Genomic DNA, 14,712 nt, shown 5'->3' on the forward strand with positions numbered 1-14,712 from the left:
GTCTAACCTGTACACCGTGAATCCTGACGGAAACACGTACAAATTTGACTATTCTATAAGACATGCAAGATCTTATCGTCATTTTATAGACAGGGCAGTAGGCCTACAGTTCCGCTATCCCGCTTGCCTGCTTAACGCTTGCGCATTTGCTACTGGGCAGTATGGTTGCTTGGCACCGCCAGACCCGATTCGCAAATGCGAAGTGTGGAGAGAAACAGAATGTGACGCGCACATGAATACAGTCTACAAACGGAATGGCAGCAAACAAGACCCAGTATTTAAAAACAACCACCATGACTGGCAAGCTGTAAAAAAAAAACTGCAGGATACGGGAGCAACCATCTGCCTGCAGCTAGGCAATCACATCCTTATCTCGCAAGGCTAAATATGCTTTCAACAGAAAAGGCATAGGTCGCATTAGTTGCAAACGTATTTTTCCGTCAAATTACCCTATTTTCTTTGGGAAGAGGTAGCTTTAACCTTGGAGACCAGTTATCAGGTTAGTCTACTCATGTTGCTGTGGATACAGCCACTTCCGTGTCCATACCTGGCGGCTAATGAATGTAATAAATGAGGCATACGAATACGTTTATTTTTTTTATTTTATAAGAACATAACTTGGCCGCCACACTCCTGACTTTTTTTTTTACCATAAAATCTTTAATTTAACCATGCACCCGTGGCAGCTCCATGCCAACCTATTCTAGTCTCAACATTTATTTTTTGCAGGGATAAACCATGTCAAACACTAGGCAAATAATTTCTACAGAAGGGTTGCAACTAACAACCACCAGTGTCATATAAGCATAAGAATGTAGCCTACTGGTAAGCTTCCCTGCTCCCGAGAAGAATTTGGGATCATAAAGTGTATGAATTTTTGCTCAGAGAGGAAAAACCTCAAACTAATTGAATCAATGTTTGTCAATCCGTTGGATAAGGTTGGGTGTAGCAGCAGCAAAATTAAATTGAAATGCAAGCCCATTAGCCTACCAAAAACAAAGGATACCAACACTCAAATAGGCTACACTTCTTTTATTAACCAAAACGTTTCATTGGTAATGTATAAACAAAAGTAATGGAGTAGGGGATAAAACGAGGTATGGAAAAAGTCCAGAACGTCCAAGGAAAGTGTTCATCCAGGTTATGTCGACCAAAAGCCTACTGCAGCACAGCCGATCTGGAGCCTCTGGCTGACATCACGGAAGGCTCTGGTCTTGTGGCCTCTTGACGGTGTGGGAGGCTCTCTGGTGTCCGACTCAGCACTTGGGAAATCCTTTAGACTCTGGCTGCAGCTTTTAAATCAAATCGCAGCCAGGGCGGCAGTTTACTTAGACCTCTGCCTCATCTTTCTCCTTTTGCGCTTCAGCCTATGAGAAATGGATAACATTAGAAAGACTCATTAAAAATCAGACAAACGTAGCTAACTAGCAAGACTGAATTCCGTGTAGGTCAAACGTGCAAGACGGGTCTCACCTGCGCATACGCTTCTTTCTCCACTGAAAACGGAAGGGACAGTTTTAATGGAGAAATGGCAGTGACATGATAATCATTGCAACCACAGAAAGAGCCCACATCAACACCAAGTACTGAATTTCAGTGAAATGACAACTAGCTAGCAGTAACAAAAGGATTGCATTACCACCAGGTGGCTAGCTAAGTCAGCTAGCTAGCCATGCTATTGTAGGCTAGCGTGTATTGACTGGTAAAGAAACAATGATTTTTGAGGGATATAACTCACCTTAGCTCTCATGTCGAGTAGGGGTGTCTGAAAGGAGGTAGGGGGAAATACGTTATAAATCGGATGCCTTAAAATACAAGAGGATTAATTGGATGAGTTATTTGACGCTAGACAGCGTTTGGATGCAGCTTTTCACATACCTCCGAAAAGATGTCGCTGTCTCTAAGAACGTCATCACTCGGGGACTCGTGCTTTATGCATGTTGCACGCGTCATCATTGTTGGACTGCCATGGATTATGGGAAATATTCTGTGTGTATTCTATTAATACATCCATGGGAAATACACCTCTTTCTCAAGGAACATTCTCGCTTGTAGTTCATTTGTACCGAACTCACATCATTATTATGTTGACATCAAACAATAGTTTATATCAATTTCGACTAAAACGTATCCTAAACGTAACAAAATAATATTAATTTTCTAGCTGTCAAAACTGTGTGGTTCACTGGTTTCTACATCAAATAAAAAGTTCTGCTTGGTCAGGAGCACCAAGGGCATGCCATAAAGCAATGGTCTGGACCTCTAGAATTAGGAACAATCCTTAAGACCCCCCCCCCAACACACACACACACACACACACACACATATAGACTAGAATTACAAAAAATCAAACAATCCCAGGGCAGGTCCATGAGCCGCTTAATCACGGCTGGGATGGCCATTCTTTTTTGGGGATTAGGATTACGCAATAACTACCAGACTCAGTGGAGAGGTGTAGCATGGGCCAATTTAGGACCCATTCAATTTTGGCGCACAGAGCCACGAAATTCATTCAGGGCAGAGGTCTGTGCTCTCTGAGCACAGTTTCTTGTTTGTTTATCTGTTTGAATCAGGCGGAGTAGACAAATGCCTAGGGCCTCCTGCCTCACAAAACTTTTTTTGTTTTAAACTATAAAAAGAGTTAACATTCTCACTGGATACAATACATGCCAGTAATCATAAAATCCAGATTTCCAGGAGCCCCCCCCCCCCTCCCAGCAATAGATTGATCTGATTGGCTGAGGCCCTAGTGCGTCATTGCTGCTGCTGATAGCCTGAAGTGATGGCATAATGTTACATGAAGATGGAATGATGGTGGGTAGGGTTTATTTCAAAACTGGGCCTCCACACAGAAAATTTTGCCTAGGGCCTCCAAAAGTCTACAGCTCAGAGTGTGTTAACATCAGCTCAATGTGAGAGTTGTGAATGTGTGCAAAGTATTGGTTCATTTTAAAACAATAAGTCTTACATTTTTCTTCAATTTGATAGGCTTATAAAATGTTATTTAAACATATATGTATTTAACAAAAGTACCACGTCACGGACCCTAGTTGGGAAACACTAGCATAAAGGGATTTTCTCACTGATAGAACTAGTATGCCATGTTAGCTGCCCACACAACCTCCCCTCTAGAATGCATAATGACTACATCGTCCTGATAGGTGAGCAAAGACAGGAGTTGGCAGAGATGCACTGATGTTTCCTACAGATGGAGCGGTGGAGCTTCCGCACTGTCTCAGCGTGCCGGGAGCCAGGGTGACGGGCTGGCCCCATGGGCACAAGCGTGGGTGTCCTTTCTAAACTGGAGAGGGCACCCCCCCCCCCCCCAGGTTAGGTCTAGCAGCAACATTTCACTAAAATGAAAGACATGAAAATCTATTAACAAACTAAGATTCAAAAAGTCTAAAATATGTATTTGGTATTTTTTTTTTTTTTTTTTTCAAACCAAACACTTTTTGGGACGGTTTAAACAAAAGCAATGAAGTAGGGGATAGAACAAGATCTGGAAAGACTCCAGAATGTCCAAAGAAAGTAATCACCCAGGTCGAACCAATTTGAAGCCTCTTGTCCACAGAGAACTTGGAGGCAATGCCAGGTCGGTTGCCCCCGTAGCTGGAGAGCAGGGGCATTTCTAGGATTCAAAGACATCGGGAGATTAGACCCAGGGGGAGGTTTGAGAAATTGTACATACATACTGTAACTAAATAAACAAAATTACAAATTATTGTTATATTATTATTAATATATTAGTATTATTATTATCATATATAAATATATTATATATAAATATATTATTATTATTATTATCCATCCATCCAACCATTTTAATCCGCTTATCCAGGGCCGGGTCACGGAGGCAGCAGTTCCAGCAGGGGGCCCCAGACATCCCTTTCCCTGGCAGCATCAACCATTTCTGCCTGGGGAATCTTTAGCTGCTCCCAGGCCAGTGCGAAGATGTAATCCCGCCACCTAGTCCTGGGGCAACCTGCGGCCTCCTCCCAGCCGGACACGCCTGGAACACTTCCCTAGGGAGGCGCCAAGGAGGCATCCTCACTAGATGCCCGAACCACCTCAACTGGCTCCTTTCGCAAAGGAGCAGCGGCTCTACTCCGAGTCTCTCCCAGATGACTGAACTTCTCACCCGATCTCTCAGGGAGACCCCAGCCACCCTCCGGAGAAAACTCATTTTCACTCAGTTTCCTGCTGAGAACCATGGCCTCAGACTTAGAAGTGCTGATTCTCATCCCAGCCGCTTCACACTCAGTTGCGAACCTATCCAGATAGTTCTGGAGGTCGCAGGCAGATGATGCCATCAGGACCACATCATCTGCAAATAGCAGCGACGCGATCCCCAGCTCACCGAACTGCAAACCCACCTCCGCACGACTACGCCTCGATATCCTGTCCATGAAAATCACAAACAGGATTGGTGACAAAGCGCAGCCCTGGCGGAGGCCAACCCTCACCGGAAAGGAAGACGACTTACTGCCGAGGACACGGACACAGCTCTCGCTCTGGGTGTAAAGGGATTGGATGGGCCTAGGGATCCCCTCACCCCATACTCCCGCATAACCCTCTACAAGACCTCTCGAGGGACCTGGTCGTAAGCCTTCTCCAAGTCCACAAAACACATGTAGACAGGTTGGGCAAACTCCCAAGCCCCCTCCAAGATCCTTGCGACAGTGAAGAGCTGGTTGGTGGTTCCACAACCAGGACGAAATCCGCATTGTTCCTCTTCGATCTGAGGTTCGACTATCGGCCGACCCCTCCTTTCCAGCCCCTTGGAGTACACTTTCCCTGGGAGGCTGAGTAATGTGATGCCTCTATAATTGGCAAACATCCTCTGGTCCCCTTTTTTGAATATTGGGACCACCACCCCAGTCTGCCACCCCTTTAGCCCCTCAACACCCAGCGCCTTCAGTATTTCTGGACGGATCTCATCAGTCCCTGGGGCTTTGCCACTGTGGAGTTGTTTGACTACCTCAGTGACCTCATCCAGGGAAATTGACGATGACCCCCCATCATCTTCCGGCTCTGCCTCGATCGTAGAGGGTGGATTAGTCGGGTTCAGGAGTTCCTCAAAGTGCTCCTTCCAATGCTCAACAATCTCCTCAGTTGAGGTCAGCAGTGTCCCTTCCTTGCTGTATACAGCTTGGACGGTCCCCCGCTTTCCCCTCCTGAGGTGTCTGATGGTCTTCCAGAAACACTTTGGTGCAGACCGAAAGTCCTTCTCCATGGTTTCTCGAACTCCTCCCACACCCACTGCTTTGCCTTCGCTAGGCTGAAGCCGCAGCCCTCCGGGCCAGTCGATACCCTGCAACTGCTTCTGGAGTCCCCCGGGCTAACATATCCCGGAAGGGGACGGCTTCAGTCGGATGGCTTCCCTGGCCACCGCTGTCCACGACGGTGTACTACGGTTACCGCCCCTTGAGGTACCTATTGCCCTCAGGCCGCAGCTTCAGCATTGGAGACTTTGAACACTGACCACTCATGGTCGATGTCCCCAGCCTCCACAGGGATGCCAGAGAAGCTCTGCCGGAGGTGGCAATTGAGATCTGGAGGCTCTTCCTCCAGATGTTCCCAGTTCACCCTCACTACATTCTTGGGTTTTCCAGGTCTGTCCAGAGGTTTCCCCCGCCATCGAAACCAGCTCACCACCAGATGGTGATCAGTGGACAGCTCTGCCCCTCTCTTTACCCGAGTGTCCAAAACACATGGCCTCAGATCAGATGATACGATAACAAAATCTATCATTGACCTTCGGCCTAAGGTGTTCTGATGCCAGGTGTACTTGTGGGCATCCGTGTGTTCGAACATGGTGTTTGTTATGGACAAACCGTGACTAGCACAGAAGTCCAACAACAAAACACCACTCGGGTTCAGATCGTGGTGGCCATTCCTCCCAATCACGCCCCTCAAAGTTTCTCCATCATTGGAGGGAAGGAGGCGTCTTAATTCTCCATTCTAGTTTGCACTGAAATTAGCCACTGCCCATTATTGCCCACTGCCCAATATATTATTATTATATAAATTAAAAAACAAAATAGAAATAGTTAACAAACTACCTATAGCTACTTATCACCAGAGATCTGAGTTGTTATTCACCATTGTTGCCTCCGGCTCAACGATCCAGTCTATGTTATTGGTCGCCTGTGTTCATGTGTTTGCCCCTGAAACCAGCAAAATAACCGGAATTAGCAACTTCACAGAGTTCTGCATGGGCAAACACAGGCACACGAGTAGTACTCACTGAGTCCTAAGACTGCTGGCTACTTCTCAGGCTGGACTTTTTTGTGCTGTGGAGGAATTTGGTGCAGCTGGGTAGCAGGATTGCCCTGGCGACAAGAAATGGACAGTAAATACCGGCCTACCACCTGCTCTCGCTGCTGTCCATGGTGCTGAACGTTTGTTCACTCTGTAGTGGGTGTGCTGGCGAGCTCCCTCGCAGGGTGCAGCGATGCGTCTAGTGCAGCATGCCAGAAGGCCATTGCATGTAGTGATGCATGTGACTCCCCTCCCTTAGTCCCTGCTGCTGTCCAACCTTAGATTGGGCAAAGGAAGCCGAGTGCGTAAATCTTCCGAGAGGAGGCCTCCTCCAACTCCAGCTTACATTTCTTGGGGTTGGCTGTTAGCCCCACCCGACGGAGTGCCTGGAGGTGTTCCAGGCGGGTCTCCCACTCTGTCGTCCAGGTAGGCGGCTACATACAGTACCCCCAAGTGTGGTCTGAGGACTCGATCCATTAGCCTCTGGAATGTTGCAAGAGCCCCGTATACTCCGAACGGCAAGATGGTGTACTGGAACAGGCCGTCAGGGGTCACAAACGCCGTCTTCTCCTTGGCCTGTGGGGTCAGGGGTACATGCCAATATCCCTCGGTTAGGATTGGGCCCTGTGGCCCAATCCCCTGCAGCACAGGTCCATTCTCGTCTGGACCCTCTAGTTCTGTGAGTGTTTTGTCATGTAAGGCAGAGTTTGGTGTTTGATATTTGTTTGTTGTTGTATCTCTCTCTCACACACACATGCGCACACACACATAAAAATGAAATGACATTGACACACACACAAACACACACACACAGTCTCCCTTCTCCACCCCTGTGGCCCAATCACCTGCACCACATGTGCATTATGAACCCTCTAGTTCTGTGTTTTATCATGTAAAGTTTGGTGTTTGATGAATGTTTATTCTCTCTCTTTCTCTCTCTCTCACACACACACACAAACATAGGGCTGCCCCCTGAAAGTCGCCATGGATGATGATGTTGATGAATAACTTTCACAAACCATCAGTGTCAGAAATATCACTGACAACTTTACAGTTTGCCCTTCAGGTGTTTGACTGGGACAATAGCTAGGATGCAGAGGGCCATAGCCAGGGTGTGTGTCGTGGTGATGGCCACCACCATCTTGAAATACCTGTTGCTCTCCTCCCGGGAGAACACCACCCTCATCTGGGAGCAGGACGAGGATGAGATGGAGCACTCCGAGCAGCAGGACACAGGCTCAGAGGACACAGTTGCTACTTCCGGAGCGCCCTCTCCCTGATCATCTTCTTCACCATCGAGGTGTGCAGACAGGACCTGACCCAGAACGGAGGATTGACACCTGGAGGACGAGGATGAGGCCGGCTCCATCAGCTCCAGGACCCTGGGCGCCTTGGCCAGCTTCTGCTAGAGGCCTCTCCACACCTCGGCCCATGAGAACTGGAAGGTGAGGGAGTTAATGGAGGGCCCTGGCAAGGATCCCCCCGGACATGGAGGGCTGAGAAGCCCAGGACAGGCCGCACACCGGACTAGCTGCTGTGCTCCAAGAACACTCCGTACCGTACCAAAGAGAGGCCTTCCACAACACTCCTGCCACCTACACTGCCTTCTGATCATCACTTTCCTCCACAGGAAGCAGACCGGTCTGAGAGGTAGGAGTGCTCTGACTAGCTACCATCTGAAGACAGCGCTGCTCCACCTGCTGGGGCCCTGACAGTCTGGAGCACAGGCTCAACGACGTGCTAGGTCTCCTGAAGAGGAGTCTCCAGGAGAAAAGATTCCATCACATTCTGGTGGGGAACAGCCAGGTGCTGGTAGAGATCTGGACGACAGAGATGCTCAAGAACGCTCCCGTCCTTATACAAGAATACACTCCTCTCTTGGCAAATGGAGATGCCCTTTATGGACTAGACTCAAGTTCATAGTTTATATATCATTTCATGTATTGTTAATGTGGCATCCACCCACGCCGAGGATCGATGGGAGGCTGCCATGGTAGTGCTTCGGGCGGCCACTCCAGCGCTCCACACCCCAGTTCAGCACCATGGACAGCGCACCCAGGACAATGCACACCGCTCACCCAGGACAGCGCCTCACCCCCCCCTGATTCTATACCCTTTGCACACAACCTGAGGTATTATTCCACATACATCAACAGCATGTCCTATGTCGTCTGCAAACAGCGTGCCATTACCCTAGTAAGCCTATGTGTGAACCAAATACATAGCTAATAAAACTCTTGAATCTTGAATATGTTTAAGTATAGATCCCTTGATTTTGCCACTGTGGGAAGTAGATTGTTTCCCCAAGTGGTTATTTCTGATTGATCCGTTAAATAGTTAATCTGTTAAAACGGTCTACAATTGTTAATATTAACTAGGCTATGAAGGCTACACTAGAAGCATGCTTAAGTGAATACATTTAGAAGGTAATTTAGAAGATCTTAAGTACGCCTGTCATTTCACATTCTTGTGATCCTATTGTTTCATAGGACTATCTGCCAGACCCCTATGATTACCATGTCTGCAATTACAAGACAAGTGAGACCTAATTCAGCTTCTCCCAAGCAAATTTTTTAAAATCAAGTCAGCTCTGTAACCTTTTTCCTGAGTAATCAACTCTGTGGCCAGGGAGACTCTGATATCTAGTAGAGGTGACCAGGGAGAGACTCAACATGCTGATATCTTGGTGAACCATAACCAATCAACTGATGAGATCCATCACCACCACCTCGCCTAGTTCCAGTCGCTGTCCATGGTACCGAAGTCTCTGCCCAGCCCATATGAAGGGCCATGGCAGTTGGCCAGTTGCCGCAACCAAATCCAACAGTGCAGAGACACTATCATTTGATGTCAGCTGGCTTTTTAATGTTTCTAAAAAAAACACTCTCAAACAGGGATTTTTTTTTTTTTTTAAAGAAAGCATCAGGTATTTAATATGGAATTCATATGTAAACTTGACTTTTTAGTGGGTGAAATTCATAGACAGAGGCAGTGAGAGTACCATTAGGCTGAAATATGACTCATAGGAAAACTAAAACCATGTGCACTGGGGGGTGAAGGGTTGTCTTCTACAGCTTATTTACCTTCCATCAGCAGCATGGAGAGTGCCTTCACAATTTTTTTGTTACTGTTTGTCAAGTACCCTGATGCCTTATAAAAGCTTGCAGTCTCAATTTGTTTACCTTACCAGCTCCACAGCCCATATGCTAATATCATTTGCAAACACCAGCTGGCATGGTTTACCATGTCACGTTTAGAAACAGGGGACATTATGAAGGGTTTATAACAGAGGGCTCAAGATGGGTTCTACATTTAATTTCCCAACAGACAAAACATTCAATTCCAGGAACATGGCTTCAAGTTAACCAACTCCAACATCACTGGCACAACACAGGCAGCCAGGCCGTCCTTTGTCGTGCCGCCATTTTATTTGTCCGACTCACATTACAGTTCATGAAAAACCATAAAATCAGGGAGGAGACCCGAGACAGATGGTAACGTCCTCCGTCGAGTCTACTCAGCGAATGCCCTTGCGCTTCCGTCTCCTCTCAGAGTGGAAGCATTTTAACTATTCTGGGGAGAAGCCCCGTCTCAAGGACAGAGATACTGAAAGGGGATGGGGAGGGTGTGTGTGTGTAACGGACGTGACAGTTAAAAGTTAGTCGCAGCAACAGTGTCCCAGGCTGACATCAGATGTGGAGGTATTCACCATGGCTAGGCCAAGAGGAGGGCGTGGGAGGAAGTATTTTTGACGTCTGGTCAGAGGTCTCGTCAGTATTCCCGGAGCCGAGGGCGGTAGTGGTGGAGGCAGGGGGAGGGGTCTATTCTGCGCCCTCGGTTTCGGCCTCCTCTGCTGCCTGTCCCGTCGCGCTCTCCACGGTCTTGGAGGCCTTCAACAAAGAAAGGGACAGAGGAAAGTTAGTGGGAGAGAATCACACACTTGGCTATGAATGTGAACTAATCTCAGTGAATTGGCATACACTACCTTCTTTTTCTTTCTCTTTTGAGTCTTGCGGCTTGCTGAGCTTTGAAGCAAGGTCTGAAAGAAAAAAAAATCTTGTTTAGGTGCCCAAGTAAAACAAAACACACATCAGACCGCCGGTGACAAAAAAGGCAGAGTCAGCCAACAGCACACCCCAGTGGTCCCATTAGGCCCAGCCCTCAAGATGCACTTTACCTTGAGCTCCGGGTCCTCTACCTCGTACTCAGACCTGTAGAGCTCCGGCTCAAACAGCCCGCTGGTGATCCGAAGGGGTCCGTTGGCCATGAGCAGCACGGTGAACTTGAACTGGGCCACAAACTCCCCTGTGCACAGAGGTGGGGGGGGGGAGGGGAAACGTGTCCAGGGTGATGTCGTATAAGAGATACAGCCTCGTTGAGTATTCTCTCGGATCTCTGCGGGGTTTTTTCGGGCGACTGTACGGCCGCGAGGCGGCACTCACCTTCCTTCTCGTGGAGCACGTTGAAGGGCTGCAGCAGCTCATGTTTGGCACACTCCACCAAGCCCAGTCTGGCCTTGCCCACATCCTCAAACGCCCTGACACACACACACACACAAACACACACACAGTTAGAGCAGGGCCCGTGGAGGAAGCAAGTGGACGTGACGGCAAGATGGGGAAAACGTGTCCGAAATCAAAGTGAGGACTGTACGACTGTGGGTTCGACGCCAGATCTGCTACCTGAGAGTGAAGGGCATGGCGTCGAACCGCCTCTCGACCTCGCTGAACAACGCCCGAGACGTCTTCATCTTTAGCCCGTACTGCTTGCTGGGGTCCCGCTTGTAAATGGTGGTCCTTTTTCCGGCATCTTTCGCCTGCAAGGTAGTAGTGGTAGTACTTTATTGGTCCCTGTGTGTGGAGGGAGGGGGGGGGGGGGGGGGGGGCATACTTTGTGGAGTACAAGGAACGTTATGGGGCAGTTGCCACCATTTGAATTCGAGCCGCTGACCTCCCACAGGGTAAACTCATATGTACCATTAGACCGAAGAGGAACTCTGAGACACAAAGGCAAATATCTGGAGGTTTTCCAGGTTGCAGACAGGGCTACTCTATCCCACATATTATTTAGGCTAGGAACTGAAATGAACGAGAAGCTGATGTCTCCGTCTCTCACTTTGCCTTCTCCAGTGCTGATGAGCACGTCCACGGCGTACACCTCATTCACCTCGAACTCCGCCTTCTCATGATCCTTCCTACACACGCACGCGCACACACACGCAGAGAGAGGGAACACATGGGATGAGCCTGGGATATCATAAAAATATCACATGGAGATGCAGGCATGTCAATGTCAATGAGCAATGACACAGAAAGCTCTGGGTCTCTGGGCTCACCTCTGCTGGTCCGTGGGGTTCTGGATGATGGTCTTCTCCCCATCGATGACGTGCTGCTTTAGCTGATGGGAAAGCATACCTGAGAACGTTGCGGGGCGTGTGTGTGTGGGGGGGGCATGAGTGTGAGGGAGAGAGAGACCAAAGATGTTTGTCAGGAACATCAGTATGCCATTCTTGTAGCGCATTTCCTGACTGCGGTCCAGCAAAGATTAAAACGACCCCACTGTGTACTCACCCTCAATGGCCGAACACTTGAATGACTTGGCGATTTTGTTCCAAGCTTCTGTGACCTGGGAGTTCTGAGCAGTTGAAAGAGAGAAGATTCCAAATGTTACCAAAGTCCAGGCATCAACCCAACAGAATGTGTAACTCCTCTTACCAGCGTCATAATTTATTATTTAAGGTGTATTCATTTTACCTCAACAGTGTTATAGTTTTGGGATGGTACCATGAGACTCGCTGCACATGCTTGCCTAACTAAATAAAGTGCACCCCAAGTATTTGACTATTAGCAAATGGTATTGATGGCAGTCAGACGGTTACTGTAGACCAGTGGTCAGTCACCTGGTTCCCAGGCTTGACCAGACGTAGGGCTGCCTCAGCGCACAGGTGCGCAGCCTTGATCACGTCTGCCTTCCGCCCTGTCAACGGGGCTTCCTGGGACGGACACACACACACGCACACACACACGCACACACACACGCACACACGCACGCACACACACGTGCACGCACAAACACGCGCGCGCACGCACAAACACACGCACACGCAGAGAGAGAGAATACATAGGATGAGCCTGGGAAAAATTCAACGGAGCATTCCCCGGAACACAATAACATCTCACTTTACACGTCCCCCTGGGGATGATGCGCTTGCCTGGTTGCAATCATGTGCACCTTCCTCATGACTACATAGACCGGTTTATCCTGTAGGATGGTTCCCTATTCACAGGCAGCCAGAGGGGAGTAGATCAAAGTCATGGCAACAGGCAACAGACATGGACGAGCCCGCTGAACTCACAGCAGGCCACAAAACAGTGTGGCTAGTTACCTTGGTCACGCCAACCACAAAGCTGTGGGCCGCGTTTGAGATGAAGCCGTCCACGTGCACGCCCAGGTCACTGCGGAGGACAAGGACACACGAGGGGCGCATGTGAGATATGGAAACTACTGGCTTTAAGGCTGCAGACAGAGATGGTATCCTCGGGAAGCGTTGGCTCCACACCACATTCTCTCACAGACGGGGGGTGGGTGGGGTTCAAATTTGCGGTTCAGGTGCCTACATTTTGACGAGGTCCCCGTCTTGCAGTAGGACGTCACTGTCGCTCTTGAGAGGGGAGTTGTGGCACACGCAGTTGTTGACGGAGACACAGGTTGGGAAGGCAATGCCTGGGGAGAAAGACAAACAAAGCCCTTTAGCCACTTTGAACAGCGTCGGTGGGCTGCTCCCGTCTGCAAAGGCTCAGCTGGACCACGCCTGGCTTCCATTTCCTATATTAATCGAACCTTTTTTCATGTTTTTCTCCTTCTTGAAGACCTTTCCGGTTTCCACCATGATCAAGGCGTCTCCCTTCTCACACAGGCTGAGCACAGAGACTCCCGATGTGGCCGCCTCCACCACGGTCTTCATAGCCTCTGAAAACAGACACGGGATAAACCACAGGGTTAGATAGCTTTACATTAGTGACATAAACATATCATCAAGGTAGTACTAGAAACAATGCCATTGCACCAGCAGTATGCATGGGAGAAAAGTCAGAGCAATTAACAGGTTCAGCCCCAACATGTTTTCCATTCAAGCCGAGGGAGGCACGCAATGTTACTTTGAGGAAGGCATTGAACAATGATGATGCCCAGGCTGGTGCTGGCTGGGGCATCTGTGACGGGTGGTGATAAGGATGCTGCACATTATCAGTGGGCAGACAGGTGCCAAAAGTCAGTGGTCTAGCTAGCCTGACTCTGTCTAGCTTCCTCAATTATCCTAAGTATATTCGTGACATACATTTTGAAGTTGCTAGCTGTATGTGCAAACAGTGAGTGAGCACGACCTTGATTTGTGCAGCTCTGCACGAACCCTGTGTGGGTGGGAATGACCTGTTTGCATAGTTGCACTTGCACATCTGTGTAACGGCAGCAAACAGCTAGCTATCTGGATGGCTGACTAGCAAGCATACCAGGCTTGATACATTGCGATCTGACTTGCAAGTAAATGACGGCTTCCAAGTGTGTGAAACCAAATACGCAACTAACTCTGAACGTGTCCAAATGAATTGCAGTCCTAATCTAGTACCAGCTAGCCATATCGGGTTAGCTAGCGAGCTAACAATTACATAATGTGCTAGCCAGCTAGCTACAGCTTATCTATAGAATTGGCTAGCTTGATAAATAGGTAGGAGCTAGCTAGCTAAATATCATACTTTTTACTCTTAGGTTAGTTTTGTTAGAAATAATATGTACCACCACTCCTGGGTTAAAGCCCGGGCTGGGCACATGGCTGGAATATGCTATAACAGCTAGCACTAACGTTAGCACAGAATCCCTGTCTGTGTCATGTCTAAACTCCTTTCAGAGAGCAATATTTCCCCTTTCACTTACGATTGGCGATCTCAGCCCCCATCTTGTACTTGGTGACGACCAAGTCGTCGGCGACGGTCTGCTCTTGCGGATCGTCATCCCCCGACATCTTTTCAATGGTTCTTTCGTACTCGAAGTAACTTTTCCCCGGCTGTCAGCCACTCGAGTCGACCACGCTGCTGTGCCTGGCTGTTTCAGTGAGGGCCCGAAGCGCCCACGAACTTCCTCCTCCTACCAGCGACGTCCCACACGCACGCTCAGAGCGCCAATTTGCATCTGAGCGTCACACACTCGCAGACCTTCAGATTACAGCATTATAGTCCATGATTATTACCTCTACTTGTCTCTACAGACAACGAATAGCCTATATGCCGATGGAAAAAGATAATTTAGCCTTGGATTCATTTGCTACAAAGTTAATTCACACCGTATCCAGTAACCAATCTTTATTATACATTTAAACAGATACATTTGGTTGAAGCATAAATCATGTAATCTACACCCCCATGACCCCACTAAATAAAGTTTTGCCCAATTCAT

At 48.5% G+C, this 14,712-nt stretch overlaps 1 protein-coding gene and 1 long non-coding RNA gene across 2 annotated transcripts; both read right to left on the bottom strand.

Annotated features, from left to right (window-relative positions):
• Window positions 1–1,017: 1,017 nt before the first annotated feature.
• LOC311307564 lies at window positions 1,018–1,879 on the bottom strand. Its single transcript, XR_014630376.1, has 3 exons — window positions 1,739–1,879; window positions 1,474–1,496; window positions 1,018–1,367 (listed from the first exon to the last, which is right to left on the bottom strand). It is a non-coding gene; the product is annotated as an uncharacterized lncRNA (long non-coding RNA).
• A 7,346-nt stretch (window positions 1,880–9,225) lies between these two features.
• On the bottom strand, window positions 9,226–14,391 carry LOC311329762 (proliferation-associated protein 2G4-like). Its single transcript, XM_084461673.1, has 13 exons — window positions 14,194–14,391; window positions 13,105–13,233; window positions 12,882–12,987; window positions 12,650–12,719; window positions 12,164–12,256; window positions 11,835–11,898; window positions 11,600–11,678; window positions 11,380–11,458; window positions 10,947–11,080; window positions 10,707–10,801; window positions 10,442–10,569; window positions 10,250–10,303; window positions 9,226–10,154 (listed from the first exon to the last, which is right to left on the bottom strand). Exons 1-13 carry the CDS (start codon window positions 14,279–14,281, stop codon window positions 10,086–10,088), a joined length of 1,188 nt encoding a protein of 395 aa, XP_084317799.1. The 5' UTR covers window positions 14,282–14,391; the 3' UTR covers window positions 9,226–10,085.
• Between the last annotated feature and the right edge of the window lie 321 nt (window positions 14,392–14,712).

The sequence above is a fragment of the Borostomias antarcticus genome (assembly GCF_949987555.1).
Source record: "Borostomias antarcticus genome assembly, chromosome: 3".
NCBI lineage: Eukaryota > Metazoa > Chordata > Actinopteri > Stomiiformes > Stomiidae > Borostomias > Borostomias antarcticus.